General features: G+C 38.4%; 1 protein-coding gene across 1 annotated transcript in view; it reads right to left on the reverse strand.

Moving 5' to 3' along the window:
* COL28A1 (collagen type XXVIII alpha 1 chain) overlaps window positions 1-21306 on the reverse strand; it is a 68816-nt gene that overhangs the window by 18240 nt on the left and 29270 nt on the right. Inside the window, exons 19-25 of the mRNA XM_082480107.1 lie at window positions 19865-19933; window positions 19232-19303; window positions 18513-18581; window positions 15734-15802; window positions 11334-11402; window positions 8433-8501; window positions 460-528 (exon numbers count right to left, since the gene is read on the reverse strand). Coding sequence (XP_082336233.1) covers window positions 460-528; window positions 8433-8501; window positions 11334-11402; window positions 15734-15802; window positions 18513-18581; window positions 19232-19303; window positions 19865-19933 — 486 coding nt within the window. The remainder of the gene's footprint in view (window positions 1-459; window positions 529-8432; window positions 8502-11333; window positions 11403-15733; window positions 15803-18512; window positions 18582-19231; window positions 19304-19864; window positions 19934-21306) is intronic.

Genomic DNA, 21306 nt, shown 5'->3' on the forward strand with positions numbered 1-21306 from the left:
GCTGGCTGCTTATAGAATTAACTTTTTGCTTTCGTGTTTCTTTCCTAATGGTTCTACTAATGAAATTAATTGGATTCAATTTCATTGAGCAAAAATCACAAACATAAAATTCACATTTAACATATTTTCCATCACAAAATAATCTCTTGGAAACAGAATAGATACACACAGAAGTAATGCATCATTTAACTAATTTATCAGCCTGATAGTTCTGTTCAATTTCCAGCTGTAATCTCATAAAGTTTAGCTGCAAATGTAATTTTCTTCCAGTTAGTATTCCTTCCTAATCCGGTTGGTAGAACTGTATGGTCAGTGGCCATGTTTTCATGCTTGATTTCTCCTGCAGTTGCACCAATGTAAATCAATAACTGATGAAGATATTTCGGTGTCTGAGAGATCAGAGTCTGGCAGCCAGCATCATAAAAGAGCACAAAAGCTTCAACACGGCATCGTACCAACCTTGGGACCAACTGTTCCGCTTCCCCGTGGCCCCGGGGGCCCAGGATAGCCTCTCATTCCACGGTCTCCCTGAAAATAGTCACAGAAATGTCAGCAATTTATCACCCATTAACCGTTACGTCTTTCATCCACTTACCAAGCAGTCAGTTAAACTACTGTGTTTAAATAGCAAAACAAACAAATGTTATATACATAAACAGTTGCTTTACAGATAGATATAAAAAAAAGCCCAAAATGCAGGCACCCACATTATTTAAGCTCTAGGTGAAGAACATTATTCCCCAAGCAAAGCTCCACGTGATTAAAATCACCAACAGAGTTAGGACGCAATCTCCAAACTGATCAGCTACGGAAGAAAAAGAAAAGCAAACTCATTTGGAAACACCACCATTTTTCTATCACTTTCTGCAGGGGCTTACCAGGACGGATAGCGACCTTACTAGTGGGACCCAACAGTGATGGTGCCCATCACTCATACTGTGCTTGTTCTGAAACTACAGACATTTCATTTCCAGAACTGTGAAACTGTGTTTATGAAAACGAAATTAATTTTAATAGCATTGATATAGAAGAACGAAAAGAACAGCCCTTTCTTTGTTTTCTTAAAAAGCCTTAATCCATATATGTTCAGCTTGCTTGCTTAAGGAAATGAGGCTTAAGTGATACTCTGCCTGGGTTTCTGCTTGTCTGTGTTAGTCCTCTTTTTTCACCCAGTATATTTTGAATTCGTCAGTTGATTTCAGCCAAACTCATCAGAAATGTAGAGGCCTTGAGCATGTTAATTTTTGACAGTTTTTGGTGGTAACCGGAGGCCGGGTAAAGGATCGATTTATGCTTTTGGTGGGGAAAAAACCCCAGAGGGGGCTCACCCCTTAACCATCAGGCAGGCAGAAGGCAGCAGCAGGCTGGGCAGGGGGAACGTGGGTTACTCTGAGCCGGGTGCTGCCCCTCTGCTGCAGACAAGCCCAGCGAAGGAGATGGGGGTCAGGGGACATCACTGGTAGGGGGAAGGCACAGGGACATAAGGGGCAGTTTTGTTTTCCTCGGTCCACAATCGTACAAATGAGGGAACAGGCACGCATTCAGCACGTGATCACTAGAAAACTCCCATTAGTTTGGGAAAAAAAAAAAAAAAAAAAGAGAAATCTATAACGGATAAGTTACAGATGCAGAAGAGCAGAAGATTGTGAATCAGGTTTAGCAAATGTCCTTAAACCTGTGCAGGCAAGTGCAAAAGAAAGAAGAAATGTTCTGATAAGTTAGTGACCATCCAATATATTAACTACAGAGCCAAGAAGAAATTGTATCTCTTGACAAAATAATAAAAAAAAAAAATTATAAACCTTCTTCATTATACTTGGTTTTGCACTCAGAAAAGCTGTAGAAATGGCTGTGCCTGCAGAGGGAGCATTCTAACTAGAAGAGAGATGCAAGTACAAATCACACAAATCACAGCTGACACTAGAGTTGTGGTAGGTGAAAAGAAACAACATATCCAACTGATTAAAAAGGAAGGAAACAAAGTACAGAATCTTTTACTGACTTCCTTTACTTTCTGGGAGGAATGTGTGCAGTCATTATAACAATTGCTTTTAGGTGAAATGCCCAAGGTTCAATCTCTAGCAACAGATCATTCCAACCTGTGGTTTTTATATATGCTTATGATACTCTCATGCTAAGCCCCGACATATGTGTTATTTATGTAAATACATTAAGGCCCAAGCTATGCTCAGGTTTGATGGATTTGGAGAGGTGGGAACTCTGAATCCAAGGGCTAAGTCTTATAATGCTTTCCTTCTTGATGTAATATTTGGCTTCTGAATTTATTTTCAATTCCTCTTTCTTCCAAAGCACTGGAGACTGCTCAATTTGAGCCAGGACATAGGCATGGTACATAGATGCTCTTAGCTTTAAATTAGTGTGTCAAAGCCAACTGGGTTAAACTGATTGCAACGTTCATTCTGGAGGAAATTTCTTCCTCGGATTTAATCAGACAGGGGAGTTTGTTGTTTTCATCTGGTCTGGTTTGGAAAAGGGAACTAAAGAGAGAGCTACTCTCTTTAGTAGTGTTCTTCTTCTTCAGATGACCCACGGCTTTTATATCGCACCTTCCCTGCTAATGCAAAGAGCCAAGATATTGGCAAGGCCCTTGAACATTTTGCCTTTTTTTTTTTCTTTTCCAAATTCTAGCTAAAAACTCTTAAATATTACAATCTTTAGTACTTAAAGATTGTAGTACTTGAGTCTGGTACACGGTGCTGGGAAATGCTCCTTTGCAGTGGGATAAATGGTAGATATTCCTAATCTTTTAAAACATGCCTGGTTTCTCAATTCCTCCTGCAATGCATTTTCTTAGAATTAGCTTGAGATTGTCGTATTACTAGGAAATAGTGAGTCTAGGCACATGTAGTCACCTTCCTGTTTAGTACCACCTAATATCAAAGGAATAATTATTGGTCCTCTATGCCCCTGCAAACCCTGATACAACCCTAAGCTGTTTGTAGGAGAAGACTTCATGAGCAGCAGTTACACAGAGCAGCCAAAACTTTCCCTGCCCAAGCCTTCCTCTGAAACCTGCCAGAGGTGCCAAAGCTAAGAGGTGGATATACAGATAAGACTGTGCATTACAAGGCTTTTTTAGGAGATCCTGGGTTGCTGTGGGCTGTGAACCAGCCTGTAAGTTGCTGTGATGGAAGCTGAATGGGATGTTACCAAACTAGTAAACGATCCATTATGGTCCAGTATCCAACAGACCTACAACCTGCTCTTAGACCAGCCCTGACCAAAAGGAGCGTAAGGGTGACTTGAAGTCATCTGCCTCTTCCTCCCGTGGGTAACACATTCTTACACAGGGTCGTTGTAGGTGAAGGATCGAATTTTAGCCTCACATGCTTAGTTAATACCAGATGTCTCACTGAAAAGCCCTTTTGTAGAGCTTTATAGTAATCCTCAAAGTTTCTGTATTTCTTGGCGTAGAGAAAAAGACTTTCATTTTGCTTTATGAGTTGCAAAGTGGAGCCGTTCTTTTCTCTAAGGTGTGACACTAAACTGTCCTCCAGGGGATTCATTTCAAGAAGGATTAGTATTGTTCTTTGATGAGGTCTAATTTATTTCCTGTATTGTGCTTGTAGACAAGCTTGTCACCATCAGCAAAAGAGTGAACTAGAAAAACAGCACTGAAACAAGAAATAAAGAGCTGAGTCAAGACAGTGTGAAGTATGGGATTCCAACGTCTGTTCCATACCGCTTGTTCAAGAAAATTCATTAAATGACCTAATGGTCACCTGAAAAATAAATCTTGGCTTCCAAATATATACACCTCATTTACTGTGAAGCGTGTATATTTGATACTGAAACATACAACAGACACTGCAATACTCTCTTCTGTGAGAGCTAGTGGATATAATGGTATTTGTATGAAAAACTTATTTAAAAAAAAAAAAAAAAGACATTGCATCTCTACTTTCCACGTTTTAGTTCAAGTAGACGGGGCTCAAGCTGCAAAAGTTATTTATATTGCAACTGGATCCAGCCCAAATGTTCATGCACTAGGGACTACGCTAGGGGTTTTAATAATCCTTCTGCTATCCAGTTACTGAGAATGAAGCTTGCTTTATTTCTAGTGCTGGGCTCTTGCTTTTGAATGTCTGTAACCCACCTCCTAGTTGGCAACAGTGCTTTTAAATAATTTTTTTTATTATATTCTGACATTATGTGCTTCTGTTTTAATGCTACAGAAAATAGGGTGCTGCCAGGATTGAATGCATCCCACATGTTCCAATTCTGTTTTCATGTGAATTTGACCTCTGATACATAAAATTCCTATCTAGCAGTGTGCACATATGTGAGCCATTTCTGAAAGTGGGGAGAACAGAGCTCTGATTCAGCTGAGTGGAACATTCCTATATAATGATACTCAAAGGAATTTCAAATTAACTAGTGTGTAAATTTATGAGTCTCTTTTATCAAATAAATATTCTTTTTCATATGGAGAGATTGTTGCTGTTCTTATATTCATTTTTTATGTGGCAGGGATGAGAGGTAGCCAGTGCACTTACATTTTATTTGAAAAAAAACAGAAGACTGTCCATTTTATGAAGTAAGTTTTGGGGGAATTCTTGCAATTCAAGTGAATGGTTTTTCCTTGTGGCACCTTTGTGACCAGGAAGTTATGCAGAGACAAAAGTTTCAAAACTTTGTATAAACAAACAGGAGCACAAAATCAGGGAGGGAGAAGAGATGTTTAGAAACTGTTTCTTTTTTTCCAGCATACTCTACACCATGTCTAGTGTGGATGCAAAGAACTAAATCATGGATGTGACTGTCTGTTGGGATAATGCATGTTTTGGTGCAGCAGTCACACACTGCACAAGCTCCAGCTGCTCACCATTTATAGAGGCAAAATATGCGTTTTCCCCCATAGGCTTAACGCATGAATCTAGGTGCATCACAAAAAAGAAACTTACCTATTGTAAAGTAAAAAATACAAATTCAATTTTTATCAGATGTTTTTAACTCTTGATTTCTTTAATTTTCTGACACAGACTGTTAGATAAGCACTACTCTGAGCAGCCAGATTTGATGGGCAATATCACACTGCAACACAATCAAACCTCAAGATCTACGCAAAAATTTCATACACAATTTGATGCGAGCATGATTTGCCCTAATTGTGTTGTGTTACTTGCAAAGACAGCCACTGTGGGGTTCTTTGTAATACAACTCCTCCTAGAACAAGATGCCACTTCTCCATAACCCATGGATATGGTGCATTCTGAATCTACCCCAAAACTGGTTATTATGAGTGGACATCTCTGCTTGATAGGCAGCTTCTAACTCTACGTGTGCATCAACAAATAGCGCTTCAGGCCCAATAGCAGTGAATTTGCAGCCTGATGTTTATTTACACTCTATGCAATGTGAGGAGACCTGTCTGGTCTGCTCTTGTGGAGTGGTCGCTCGCTGGGGATAGAAGTACATTAAGAGCACTTCCAGATCAGACCATCTAGTTTAGCTTCATCTGAAGGATATCCATTTCCTGGGTTGTGGGACCACTCAGACCTCTTTTTGGTCCAGAACCCAAAGCACAGCAAAGGGGTCCATTGGGAGATTCACTTCAACAGCACCTTTCTGATCCAGCCTAAAACACCCATGCACATCACCCGAGAAGACTCGGAGACGTATGTGTGGCTGCCTGAACTAGACTGACTGCTCATGCTGAGGTCTCGCTCCTTAGGCTGTATCACACCCAGCTCCCAAAACCACAGGAGGCCCTGTTCTACTAACCTGAAAACACAGATCCTTTCCCTTGCATCCATGTTTTTCCACAATTTGGTTCTTAGAATCAAGCTACCTAATTCAGACAATTTTTGTGATGATGGAGATGACTTGATGGAAATGAGGAAGATGCTTTTAATTTACATGACAGCCCTGATCTGACCTGAAATTGTCAGAAAAGACATGAGAATAGTGATAACAATTTATCAGTTTGCCTTTGTCTAATCTTTTGCTGGCTTCTTTATAGATAATGAGTTAGGATGAGAGTTTCTATCACTAGATATTCCATTATATTATTTTCTGTTGTAATTAAATACAATTAAATTATAAGAGCTTCACCTCTTGGTCACAGCTATTTCAATTTTACTCAGTCAATTTCAGACTGAATGCCAAATTTATTATTAATTGGTAATGTTCAACTAACACAACACAGGTCATATTCCTCCACAAAAAGATACTAGCAATAAACCTCCTTTACTGGTACCTCAGCCCACAGATCTGGAGGGATGGTAATACTTGTTATGCTGTTCACAGGTGGAGAAGAAACTGACAAGTAGGGATTTGATGTCATTACAGAGGAATACGAACAACTCACTTCAACTGGCAATGATTTACATCACTTAGAGCTGAAAGTGAAAACTGTAAGTACTATAATAGCTAATCTATGATTTAATTAAACATATGTTATTATATCACAAGACTTAGAGTGGTTTAAGAATAACTGTGACAAAAAGACTAGATTCCATGTTCTCCACTGCAAAAACTGGATATGTTTTCTTTTACTTTGCAACTTTTACCTCCTTTCTTGCATTTTATGATACCATATTGTACTCCCATCATTCATGATCTGGGTTGCAACTGTCCTAATAATTATACAGCCGAAGAATTGCTTGTCCCAGCAATTACATGAATTCATGATTACAAGAACAAAAGGGACTTGTGACCCACTTTTTGTTCTCTCATATAAGCCGGGCACTATGATTTTCCTAAGTGCATTTTTGTATACCTTGTATATTTGTGATATTTTTCAGAAACACAATCACAAATATTGATTTTAAAAACCCAGTTGTGAGAAATTTCACTGCAATTATTCAAGTGGTTTCCTTTCACATAAAAAAAAAAAAAAAAGATCTTTTACTTCCATTTCGGATTTAACTCAAATTTCTTTATATTAAACCCTTATATTCTCACTGAAATTCTCATTTATATTTCTGGGGTTTGTAATCTTTCAAACATGGCATCACAGTGGGAGGTCATTTTGTTTGATTACCTGACATGACCCTCCAACTCTTTTTCTTTGGGAAACGGTACTTTGCAGAGTTATGCATTTAGGAAGCAAGAGGGAACTCCAAAAGTAACAATGATCCTAGACATTCTGTGGTCATAAGCTACATTTTTACCAATGTCTGCCTTAATAATTTCATACAAGATTCTAGGATTTTAATGAAATGTTCTTCTGTAGTACCAAGAAAAATGTCTTATAAAACTGTATTATATCAAGTCTGATATCTCAATTTGGAAAAGATATAATCTCATTTAAAAAAATGTAATTAGTTTAGCCATGTGTATTTTCTGTAAGTTTGTACTGAATAACATAATTTAAATCACTTTCAGTTCTGTAGTAGATTGTGTAATGGGCCAGACCTTGCAGTACTTTACGTGAAATGTCTTGATTGATAAGCAGTAGTTCAGACTGGGAGCACAAAGCCAGGTTTCCCAGATCCCGTTGTCAGGCCACCCTATGGTCATTCTAAGGTCAGGTCATTCTAAGGATGAATATCCTTCAGTTTTTCATTTATTGTGGATATGTTTGTAAGAGGTTATTGTTGTTGTTTATTTTAAATGGGAATTCTCATGTTCTGGGAACTGAAGTTGAAAGTTCTTTCTGTTTTGGAAAAAAATTGTTTGGGCGGTATTTATTTTGCTTTCTCCTGCCTGTTTTCTATTTCACATATGTAACAAGGAAATCATTAATAAAACCACTCTGTGGGATATTTTAAAGCAATTTCTTGTATGATTTTAGTCTTAAGTCTTTTTTTTCCACGACTTTTTATAGCATAGGAGTTACAATATGACTTTTTAGGCGAATTAAATACTGCTTAGAACACTTTAGCTATTCTGTGTTTTATGATAAAAAACTTGGAAGTGTTTCAGTGTTGTATTTCTAAACTCTTTATCAGTTTTGGTTTGGGTTTTCTTTTGTGCTGCTGAGTTTTGCCTCTAAACTAATATTAATTTTAGAAAAAGGTTTATAGTCTTCTCTTAGGAATTGATGTCTAGGAACTTTAAAAATATCCTGCTAGTTCCACAAAACCAACATTTCCCCTTACTTCTTTGGGGCCTCGTCCCTTGCATTTCTGTAGGAGAAAGGAAGTGCATAAGCATGAGGCAATACTCTGCCTGTGTTGTATTCTGTCTTCCACATGGAAACTCCACCATCTAGAAACATCCTGGGTCTTTGCATGTACAGAAAACCTGCAGATCTGCATCAAATCTGGGGACAGAGTAAGAACTGGCTTGTATCTATCATGGCAGAAAAGTCTATCACAAGTTTTTCTTCTAACTGAAATGGAAAGTGGGAGATGAAATCACAGTATTTTGTCATATATATGCCATTCTAATTTAATGCATTTTTCAGAAGATGTTTGGCTACCTTGTCTACTAGTCAGATGCATGTACTACCATTGCACACGTACCTTTGGTCCAGCATCTCCCACGCCTTTTGGGCCTGGTGGTCCTGGGGGGCCTGCAGGTCCTGTAGGTCCCTGGTACAGCAGAGGAATAAAGCATGTCAGTAGTTGTCTTAAAGGAAGAGTAATTGTCTTCTTCAACAAAGAACAGAATTTCAGCATTAATTACTAATGTCTCTGGTTTTGCTGTATTTTGTCAAATTCTTCATATTTCTGAGCAACAGTCATCCTCAGTCCCTGGTAGGAACCTGAAAATACTACCAAAGTGGTGGAAAAGTCGTCCAGCTCTTGATTTAAGAACAACAGAGTTGTTCTCAGCTTAGAGAAACCAGTGAGAAAGCAGACCTTGCTCCATGATTCATACACTGCAGACATTACATATCTGGTACACCAGAGCTAACCCGTCTAAATTTGGGGGTTGGGTAATCCTAATATACTTTGGTGTATTTGTGTTCGATACTCTGTTCTCCTGAACTCCCCGCTCAATCCGTCACAGCCCATTCAGCTGCCCTTCACGCCGTTGGAGGCCCCCCCAGCCTCCCTTTCTGCATTCATAGGGCAGACGGCTTTGCCCCATCATTCTACAGAGACTTAGCTACGCAAATCCCGCCCATGTCTGCCAGCGGTTTACGAAGTTGGTCTTTTCAGATCATGGGGCACGGAAAGGCAGCCCGAGAAGGGGAAAGATGCACGCTACACCACAACAGAACCTTCACACATTTCCAGGACGTGTAGTCACGTGGCAGGGAGAAACGCAACCGGCTTTTACTAAAGCCTGAGACTGAGTTGCAGAGAGGCATGACTCATGGCAGCGGCAGATGGGAATCCTAGAATAGACAGGATTTCAGGAATACTACTGCAGAGCAAAGCTCTTTTTTTCCTTGCTTAGTCACTAATAGAAACGCAGGAAGCGCATACACGTAGGTTTGTCATCCTGTGACTGGGCAGACTACAACCAGCACTTGTATAGTGTCCTGGTTTGAGGTAAAACAGAACCAATTTTGTTCAGTAACTTCGCTTCTTAGCTGGGCGTCTTCTAACAACTGAAATTAACTGCATATTGTGCAGACACTGTTCACTCTCTCAGAGTGATAAGACCAATTGTTTATAGCTGATGCCCAGGCATGGCATGCAGAGAGGCTCCTGCTTACACTTATTGTCATAACAGCCAAGGCCAACCAACTTTGTTATTTGCCACGTTGGAGGGTCGGAAGCGGAAAAGCATAGTGGGGTCCCACCTGGAGGGAGGAGCGGACAGGACAGGTGACCCAAAACTGACCAACAGGGTATTCCATCCCATCTGCCTCATGCTCAGTATAAAAGCTGAGGGACCAAAGGGTCAGGGGCTCTTCCTTCAATGGCCGACGTCTGAGGAGGACTCTCTCTGCCTGTGATCCCAATCCTGACTCCAGATCCGGAATCCAGTTCCCGTCCGCCACTGAGTCCAGCCTGGGACTGCCCCAGTGCCAGCCGGTGACGTGATTGTCATCTTGGGAGCTTGATACGGTTTTGTATATATTTTTCATTATTTCTTTTTATTTTATTATTAATATTTCATTAAAGTAGTTTAGTTTCTTCTAAACTCTTAAGTCTCTTTTTCCTCCTCTGCCTCTCTCTTTGTAGAGGGGTAGAGGGGAGCATCTGTCGGTCCCGTCTGGGGTCCCTCGGGTCCCCAGTGGTGGATTTGGCCTAAACCACGACATATAGTTTTATTAATCAATGGTTACCAAACCAGGCTTCTCTTGAATTCTTTGCTTAATTAGAAATGAAAAGTTTTCAGCTTCTCACTGACCTCTCTGGTTCTATATCTACTTACGCTTGTTTTTCATATAGTTTAAACAGATGTCTTAACTTGTAAAGCTTAAAACTTCAGTTCCTACGAGGCATTTAAAGGCCTACTAAAAGTTTGTCAGTTTTCATCACTGCCTTCTTCGTGATTGCCTTTGCATTTGCTTTTCATTTTTATTTGGGATGACAGTAGGGTTTTTTTTCATTCGTTTGCATGTCCTCTGTTTAATGAATCTGGGTCTGTTACTGGCACTTCTTGACCCTCCAACGAGTCTTGAGCTGGTTTAGTGTCCTTACATGCTGTGAAATGTGTCAGATACATGACATTACACCAGGAATTCTAAGTGAATGCCCTCTGAACTAATTCTGATCCCAAACGATCTTCCCAGGATCAATTTTAACAACAGGAAATTGGAGCTGAGCCAAGACTTATTTGGAAGCACTCGGGTCCCACCTTGGTGTATTTGGGAGTGTCTTTGTGGCTGTAGTTCAAAATAAAGCTGGATTAGACATAAACAAAATAGCCCTAATGGAAGTTTGACGTGTGGTGGTTGAAGGATGGCAACAGTAGTTTCGCTTGCTAGTGAAAGGTTGGTCGAACACATCTGTGTGGCTTTGGATGACTGAAATTTAGGGTGTTATGCTCTTGTAATGGAATGTGCCACTCAGGCATTAACCCCCTCTGGAGCTAATCATCAGAAAACCAAGGGGCAGGGAGGAAACCTTCAAAAAAACAACAAATGGAAGGCTGCATGATTTGGCCAAGCAGATGTTATTGGAGATCTTGAACAAAGAACAGTAAAGAAAAGAAAGGGAAGGCAAATAATTCAAAGCAGTGATTACATTAAACATGTATGAGCAGCCATGATGATTTTTATGGAATTATATGGTATCCCTTTCATGATACCGAAATGAGAACAGTTTAGATCTCGTTCCAGCTGCCTGTAGAACTGGCACTGTATCTAGGAGAGGAAAGGACTTCAAAATATCCATGAAATATTTAAATTAGCTAAAGGATGAAAGTTAGTTGAGTAACTAAATATTAAGTCATCACACGGTAATTCTTTTTTTTTTTTTTTTTTTCCAGAACATAAATTACAGAATTAGAATTGTACTTACAGCTTCACCTTTGTGGCCATCGCCTTTTGCTCCACGGGGTCCAGGTAGTCCCGGTAGTCCCCGGTCACCCTAAATACAAAATAGTAAGTCAGGCATTGTGCCAGTAACTGGATCATCACAATGTAGCAAATATTAACAAATATGTAAAGAAACTATTTAATACCCTTTTGGAAATAGCAGTTAGCAGCTGTTGCAACTTGTTTGCAAAGCTCAGAAAATTTTGTGCTTTTTTATCGTCGCTTCAGTTGATCCAATTAAGATTTCAAAAGAATAGGAGTTGTCATTAGGAAATTAATAATTTAGAGATTTGTAGTTGCAGAGAGAAACCTTCAGAACATTGGCTTTATCTTCAGCCAACACAAAGTTAAATCTATTTTTAAAAAGTTAAACTTTTATGACTTTGGGGGAGAGTCCTGATATTTGAACAATGAATTTAACAATACTGAAACATAATATGCCAGCCTTATGTTATCGCACGTTGCATATTTTGCACTTCCAGGTAATCACATTGGTTCTTTCATACAGTAAAGCAAAACTGCATTCTACAAGGGAAAGAAGTAAAAGAAAGAAATAAAACCGGTTATAAGAAATATATAATTTCTCTTAGTTTAGCCTAAAATGCTCTGTATCAGGAGACAATCACTCCTTCTGTTGACTCTTCCACTGACTCTCACTAAAGATTTGTGCATTTGCAAAACCTCAATGCTTCCTTTCACGACCAGAAGAGAAGCAAATAGCAATCTTTTCCTCTTCCCTCATTCCAGTGATAGCTTTCCTGACCTTTAATGAGAAAATTAACTGAGCTCGCAATAGACTGTTCTTCACACAACCAAGAAAGAAAACATATTACTTTGAAGTACCCCTCAAGATACACTGTCAGTCTGTGCTGTAGATGTTCATGTGACAGCACCACCCATCGGAAATCCTTATCGATACCTGCAGGTCACACATCCACCCCACTCCTAAGCACGGTATGTATATGGCCATGCAGGAAGAATTGTACACCCTTCACTCAGTCCCATGGAACCAAGAAATGTAACGGACTCTCCTGGAGGGTGCTGGAGGGTCAGTTGTTAATATACTTAGAGATAACTTACCCTGAAAAATAATTACATACAAATAGCAAATATTTCCCTGTCTATTTCAGTAAAAATAAACAGCTAGAAAAAAGAAACTACAAATGACTGAAAACTGCTGTTTCATCAGTGCGTTGTTCCTGAAAATTTCTGCAATAACATAACGCTTCAAGAAACTACGAATGCAGTCCTGACGGCAGCTCAGATCTCAGCAGCTGGTCTGTCTGAATACAGTGTCCATGACTGGAGAAAGAAAAGACTCATATTCTAGTTACACATCCAACAAAAACAGACTTCAGGTCCAAATTTCCAGTCCCATGAACATCTCCACCATAGACACAAGCAATCAGATCTTCTTAACCAATTTAGCCCTGTCAAGGTAAAATGAAAGAGCTGCTTTGGCTCTCATAAAGACATACATCATAGGTTTAGGGTAGGAGGTAAGGGAATGAAGAAAAACAAGGTAGACTCAACGTTCTGATTAAGATGAAACCCTGAAACCACTTTAGGATGGAATTTGGGACAGGGATGCAAGCATGCCTTATGGTTAAAGAAAACTGTACATGGTAGGTCACTCCTGTATGAATCTCTCCTATTCTCCACTCCAAAGGGATAGTTTCACTGATAAGACTTTAAACACAACCTGACCACCAGATTCAAGCTGCATCAGCCCTGGAAGACGTTTCTTCGTGTTTCCTAATTTTCAAATGATGGAATTCTGATCCAGTTCTGTGAAAATTTAATCAATGAGTGTGCCTCTAGTTCATAAACAGCTTTAAAATGGAAAGTCAATTTCACCTCTTCTTCATTCTTAATATCCATAGTTCTTAAATTGTGGACAAAATGAGAAATGTTTTAGAAATGTTTAATAACATTTTTTTAACAAGATTGGAAACCATGGATCATGAGATCATCACTATTTTTACTTCTAATTCCACTACAGTAAAAATTGGCCAAACAGATGTTGTCATTTAATCTTAGCAGACCGCTGTAAATACATGTTAACACATTCTCTTCTGTAAGAATTGGGATTTTGTCAAGTGGCTGGTTTTGCCATTAGTAACACAGCTATAAATTTACTTAAGTCAAATCTACAGCCAAATCTGCTATAAGAAACAGTTCCCTAGTCCAGATTATTTAGTTTAAATTTTTTTAATAGCTGCATTGAAAATACACAAGAGATGGCTCAGGAGCAACTCTGTCATTACTGCTTCCCACCGTTTTGTGGGGTGTAGAAAAGATAATCACAGTGACTCACTCTAAGTCACTGAACTGGCAACTGTCATTGATGTAACTGATGGCATGCTGAATTAATTCCTCTGCTTTGCCAACCTCTCCAAAGCATGTTTTAATGTCATTTTCTGAAGCAGGAATATAGAGATAGTTGCTTCTGAAGTCTTTCAAAGAAAAAAAAATAAAGAATATAAGCATAAATCTTGTGTCCCTGGTCATTGTTATGAAAAAAAAACAATTGCCATAATCAAAACCTAAATGAGTAAGTATACGACTGGACACTAAACTCATACCCATCACTTCTTTTTATAAGAAAAACAGAGTAAAGTAGCATTCTAGATGATTATAGAAAAAGTAAATAAATTTAGAGGTTTTCGAAATTTGAAAATGCAAGCTGCTGAATGCATGTGGATCAATGTGCCGTCCAGCATTCTCTGGTAGATGTACTGGTAGAAGTCTGTCAAGCCAGGAGTACAGCATTATTGTTATTCCTAAGATGTTATCACACAAAAGTTATTGCATTACGTTGCTTTATTTTCAACTACATTGTATCACATACACATAAACTGATTGGTCTCTGAATTTGGGCCTATCAGCTATATTCCCAAGAAGTGAAACATTGGAATTGAGTGGAACGTTTTATGTGTAGATGTGGTAAACGTGGAAAAAAAAAAAAAAAAAAAAGAGGTTTACTAAGAAGGTTCCTGATTTCAGTCTGGAAAGGAGATCACAAGAATGGTACCTTTTCCCAAATACTGAAGGAAGTCTTCCTGATCTATTCCCTTATCACAAGTGACAGAAGGCTTAGAAAGTTTCAACCCAGACGATGACTGATAGAAGTACAATATGATATCTTAAAATGCATTAGAGCGGAGGAAGTGAAAGCTGCAAAATAAAAGGAAATATATCCATTTTTTGCCGTAGAGGACATGGGATCTGTTCTAGGGACTGTGCTTTTCAGTTTGTTCTTAAATAATTTAGAAAGGTGAGTGACACCTAATGACACCACACTATTCTGCTTAGTTAAAGAAAAGGCAATTCCAAGGAGCTGAGGAAAAACCCTACGTAAAGGTTTGAGTAATTTGGTGATAAAATATCAGACAAAATTCCATGCTGATGACTGTAATGCATTATGCAAGGAGGAAAAGCAGTCATAACTTCATGCACCTAACAGTCATCCTGAACTACTATTACCACTTAAGAAACAGGAGAGAGAGAACCATTCTTTGAAAAGGTCACTTCACTGTTCAACAGTGATGAAAAACCATAAATTTCATCCTTTGAAAATTAATGTATATCCTTTTCCTCTAACTTATTTCCCACTGGCAAGAGGATGGTCCTTGGTCTCACATTATTCTTTGAGCAGCCTTATGTGAAGTCAGGTGTACCACAGAGGAAAATTTTTCAGTCTCTCACTTTTGCAAAGACTGCAGTCTCTGTGTTACCACCGAATCCTTAGTTTTATCTCTGATCTTTCATTTGTGTGTTGATCTTGCCAGCTAACCACTGAAGGCTCCAACAGTGAGCACAGCAATCCTGCTACAGACTACTGTATTCCATTCTTGGTGTCGAAGTTAAAAATGTAGAGGATATAACCAAGCAAATCCTATTCTGTAACCTATATGCAAATAAGTACTTCCAAAAGATCTATTTCTTAAGTTCTTTATTTTGGGTCTTACTTACAGTTTTGAATGTGCAAAGTTGGTAATACTGAAACACCACTGTTAAAATAACTAATATCTTTCAGTTTATACTCAGTAAAGAGCAAATTGTCCATATAGAGGTATAAAAGACTACATGAGATAATGAAAGGTGGAGATGAATTTGAAGAGCTGCCTTCCTAAGGAAGACTGCCTGAGGGAAGTTTGCAGGGTGAGATACACTGGACTAGTTATTTAATCTATTTTATGTTTCTTCTTTGAAAAGATAGTAAGTTTATTTTTAAAAATAGACTTAACCTGGAATGATGGAAAAGTTGAAGAATTCGTCAGTTACTTTCCTGAAAAAGTTGTTCAAGTGGTTTCTACATTATCACAAGAGTTTTGCATATATCTCGTGTTTATTTTCCATCTTTTGTCTAAAGACTCCTACCGTTGGTCCCATTATTGAATTTCCAGGAAGTCCATCATCTCCTGGTGGCCCCTTGGGTCCTGGATCCCCCTGTCCAAAAAGAAACAAATCCAACCCCATATTTATTATTTCCAGTTTTAATTTCCAAAATTTTACAGAAAAGAACAAGTACTCAATTCTTTCTGACAGTGACAATTATTGAGCAAGGTAATATGAAATAAGTATTTCTAGACGATGTTTTACTACCTTGATTCTGACCTCTCTTAAACTTCTGCTTCTCTGCAATTGTGTCAAAGTTTGTTCTGCCTTGACAAATAACATGACAGCTTTAGTTTCCACCTGAAGACTGAATATCATAGTTCGGTTTCAGTGGCCATATTCACCTGTGGCTTCTGCCTGCTTGTGCCCACAGAAGCAAGGCTGCAGCTGCACAACCTTGTTTCTGCCAGAGCACATAGAGAACAGCAAAGAAATTCAAAGACAAGCGCTGACCCAGAGTATGTTTAGAAAGGCTACAGATGCTGAAAGTTGAGTTTTTCCTCAAATATTACCCAGTACAACTGTTTGGTAATCTCAGCTCTGTCGGTGGCTTTCCTGGAAAGTAACCAGGCTTAGAATTCAAGTTCCTCATGCTATCCATAGAGCAAAATTTGGCTCCTGCTAGTATTTAATCTATGGCAACAGATGTTTTACTTTACATTAAGTATCTTAAAACGAAAATGTCAATTTTCAGTGAAACTTTTGCAATTTTTAACACTAGTGAGAAGGATGGGCAGTATTTCAGGAAACATTCACTAGGGAATGCAGATCAAATGTTCTATCCAAACCACCAAGCAGCTGCAACCATGAGAAAGGAATATGAGAAAAACCAGCTATCTAACGTTACTGTCACCGTATTAGTAACAGCATAATGATTGTCAAGGGAAATAAAACTCTAGTACTCAAACGTGGGTGTAGCTTAAAATAAACAACTTCCCAGTGGACACAACCATGGCTGTCCAGGAGTTAAGACCTCCAGCAATCACCCACTACTACATCAAATACTTAGAGATGTACCAAAAAGACCTCAGACCATGATAACTCCCAGCTTTGAAAAACAGGCAGACTCCCTGCATTAGAAATTTATGATATCTGGCTTCACTGCTGCAGATACCACAATGTTCCAAGAACACAATTACTAGTAACCATTGTACTTTCCGCGGTGAAGAGAGAAAATGGACCGGTGTAGCCTGCTACATTATCGAGCAATTGTCAGAAACATAGCAGATATAGCTGTTTAAACAAAGAAATTATTATGCAGTTAAAGAGACAAAGTTTTGTATATTTTCTAAAAATCAACTAGCATTTTATAATTATCCAAAATACTTGCTTTCTCACATCAGCCACTGCACAGAAAAGCCCTGATCTAAAATTTAGTAGAGTTCAGAGAAACTCCTGCAGACTCCAGCGGATTTTGGATTGTGGCCGGTCTGCTATGAAAGTGATATGAACTGTACTAAACAGAATAAAATCAGAGTGAAAAAGGCAATAAACTCTGCAAAGTTCTTATTTTCCAGCATGCATTTTATCAATAAGCAAGCCCGATTCACTTACTGGTCTATTAAAAAATGTCACAGTAACCAGGAAAATGTGAAGAAGGGAGACTGATGTAGTGAAACCTGTCTTCGTACAAGTTGTGCCTTATGGCATGCCACTTCTATTTTCCTGACAAAGATTTGCACATTATTATGGTTTTACACCAATATAAGAGACATGAGCACCCCACAATCCTCTCCTTTCTTTCTTCTCTGTGGTTGCATTTTTATGCCAGACGTACCCTGAGCTTCTTGCGCTCCCTTCTTCCTTCCTCCTCTACACACAAACAAGTCCAAACCACATCTTAGCCCTCTGTGATGTCCTATTGCCAGGCTGATGAGTACATTGTATATACAACATCTACATGTGCACATATATTTTTAAGGACGAAGAAAAATGGGGATGAAATTCCTCAAGAGTGATAGTGGTTAGTAATCATTAGTGATTTCTCTACCCTAAAAACTATCACCAAAGCTGAAAAGCATCAATTAAAGTTGAAGTTGACTGATATATTATAAAAACAGTAACTATTTTAGTCTTAAAATAAAAATGGTACTGAATTTTCAAATGTTTTTAAAACCTCAAAGGTAGCTTTACTGTTGCTGAATACACTTGTTTTACTCAGAGGGAAAACTCCCACTCATTTCAGGTAGATTTTCCCCATGGAGAAAATGAGATGGATGTAGCTCTAGCAGTCTCATATATGGCATTTCATTTAAAGTAGTAACTGCAGGCCACTGTTCACTTGGAAGTGACATACAAACATTCATCTCCAAAACAAACCACTAGTTCATCATATAACTCTCCAGAACTATACATAGACACATTCCTGCAGGGATTTACTGCCACATTCAGGAAACCTTTAGTATAAGAAACAAAATGCATAGTAAATTTGAAAATAAAAAAAAAAAAAGATTTCAAAGTGATTAATTTCACAGGAAGGGCCAAAACACAACAGAAAAGTAATAGGGATTTTTTTTTTTTTTTAACAAATGGCTTCAGGAGGCAATAACGTATACTAAGCTCAGCATCCTGTTAAAGGACCCTTGAACACACTCTGTTAATTTTTAGTACTTTTCAGTCCTTATTTCTAAAATTCAGTCACCTTTGTTACTACAACAAGGAATTTTAACTTCTTTACTTAATGTTCTTTTAATTTTGACACAAATATGCACTAGAAATTTTCCAGTCTCTGGTCTCCAGCAAACACATATCAGATAATCACCTTTGGTCCAGCAGGTCCCTGAATAGCTGATCCAGCGACACCAGGTGGTCCTCTCTCTCCTGGTTCACCCTGTTACAAAATGATATCATCTAGATTTAAACAGACAGTTTCGTTTACTGCACAAGTAGCAAAAAGTTTTTTCAACACTTTATATTGTAAAAGTATCTACAATACAGATCTATCTACAAAACAGAAAATAATTGGGAAATAAAACCATAAATAAATTTATTGTTCTTGTGAAAGCTGGTCCAAGTTTCATGTTTTAAATAACTATTGGTTGAGCCGTGTATTTGATTTTCTAAATTCAATTAAATTTTTGTGTCCAGCTTACAAAGTCAATGGAATAACCAGAACACTTGTATTATTTCACTTTCCTTACCATTCAGGTTGACACTTACTCACAAAATATTATAATAGAAAGTTAATGTTTCAAAGTAAAAATTAGCAAAATGCTTATGGTTAGAATCACTTGGACAACTTTAATTTAGCTTCTCAGTGCTCATGCACAACTACAAGGTCTGTAATTATATGTTTACCTATTCATTTTCTCCTTGGGACTTTTGTGTCATTCAGGACAGAGGATGGAAATATGTCTGCTCTTCCTTTGTTCTGTTAAGTCTCCAAGCATCAGATGCTTGAAAAATTTGCACATTACAAAAATTCCATAGATTCTTTAATAAAATACAAAGTGAAGGGTTATCCTGGAGGAACGAGCTTACTTTTGGTCCAGCTGGGCCTTGTACTCCTTTAAAACCAATTAGTCCTTGGGATCCTTTTTCTCCAGGGTCACCCTGACAAAAACAAACCTTATTTTTCAATCACAGCAAAGATATCGGGAGATGCACAAATAACCAAACCCACAAGGATAATGACGCCCATAATGAGAAAGGTGTTTAGATGCTTCACTCCAACTGAAATCCTACTCAGTTCTAGAATCTGCCCCAAATGTCCTAAATTTAACCAGGTGGGAGACAAAAGCTGTCTGTCTACTAATACACTTTCCAGGCTTTTAATTTCTTATTTAGATATCTAACTAGTCACATAATTTCTCTTACCTCCTTCTCTCTCCCTGTCAGCATACTGAGATAATTTGCCTCCTCCTGGCTTTAACGAAAACTCTGCACTGAAGTTTTAAGAAATCTATACTGCCCAATTAACTTTGGGGTCTATGTTTATAGTCTGATTTTGCTGCACATATTCACGCTAAGGAACAGTTCGCTCTCTCTTTAATCCTTTCAAATCATCAGTTAAACCATAGTTGCTACTTACGATATAATGAATGAAAAAATAGTCCAGAATCTGAACTCTTCTACAGTTTGTAGTATTTCTCCAGTGTGCATGTCAAGCCGTACCTTTTGGCCTACATCTCCTTTGCCAGGGGGTCCTTCTGGGCCTCGTGGACCTTGATCTCCCTTTTCTCCCTAACAGAGATCAGATGGTTAAGTAATTTTCATGTAGCTAATTTTATTGAATCAATAGACTTAAGAGAAACAATGCTTGCATAAACACTTTTCCCCAAAATGTCAGTAAATGTGTGTTCAGTTTTTTTCCTGAAAAAATTCCATCTTCTTAAACCCTTTCCACCCTCCTGCATTCATATTCTTTATTTTCCCAGACATCTGTAATAGTCTCATTTGTAATTGGATCAATCTTTTGTAGGAAGAATTGAATGTATATACTCATATGAGGAAGAGAAACGCTTGCAAAGTTATCAGAAAAGGTCTTGATTGACCAATTCTAAGAAAACCAACTTCTAAAAAGCAGTAATTTTAGGCACCTTTATAGCCAAAGGCCAATCCACACTGCAAATATTTGCCAGAAACTTTACTTCAAATAATTCATAAATAATCCACCTAAAACACTCTATTAAGCAACATTATCTAAAAAATATTTATGCATAATATAAGTCGGATTACTATATCAGAATGCCTGTAAGTAATTCAGAAAGTGAAAAGTAGATTAAAATGAAGTTTAAAAACCCGTATCCGATTTGAGCTGTTGATGGAAGTGGCGTGACAGAGCCTGCTGTTGGTAGGCATCAGTCTGGATCCCACCTCTGTGAGACAGCTTCACACCTGCAAACAACTGCCATAACATCACCGTGCCACCCACTGCAGGCGTGAAGCTGTTCTGATGTTTCACTTCTGATACACTGGGATCTTCATTTTTGAGCACTTATACAGTGGGCAATTTCAAACTTTAAAAAAATCATTAAGCAGCAACAGAAACGCTAGATATTTTTCCACAGTGGAAGGCTTACTGCCTCAGGCTGTAGCTTGTCAAACTGGTATTTGCACTGTCCTTGTAGATGAAAAAAATGTGAGGCTGCATTCTTAATAGGTGTTCATTACAGCTATTCAGATATTTTCTGATTAAAGACCTGCAGTCAAAAAATGCTGATTTGCTTACTCCGAATCATGTTCAGTTCATCAATTCTACACGTTGGCCAGCTGCTATCCTCATCTAAGAGCTTTACAGTAGCAGAGTTCGGAGGCGCCTGAATTCTCAGCAGCAATTCAACAATCAGCCAAAGCACTGAGTTTTGCTCACTCAGCAGCTCATTCTATTTGGAAAGAATAAAATTAAAAGCCTTCACTTAACTTACTCCAAACTGACTATTTTGGGCACTCTGCTTTGCACCCCTCTAAATTCCTTTCCACTGTTCTGAATTTATGCTGCTTTTTCTGTTCTCCAAGAAGATGATGAAATTTAATAACAGTCAACAGCCCCTGAAAGGCAGGGCAGCTAAATCGGTTGCGGATTCAGATGGGAGCCACTGTTAGTAAAGTTTGTT

This window comes from Vanellus vanellus (genome assembly GCF_965231255.1).
Source record: "Vanellus vanellus genome assembly, chromosome: 2".
Classification (NCBI taxonomy): domain Eukaryota; kingdom Metazoa; phylum Chordata; class Aves; order Charadriiformes; family Charadriidae; genus Vanellus; species Vanellus vanellus.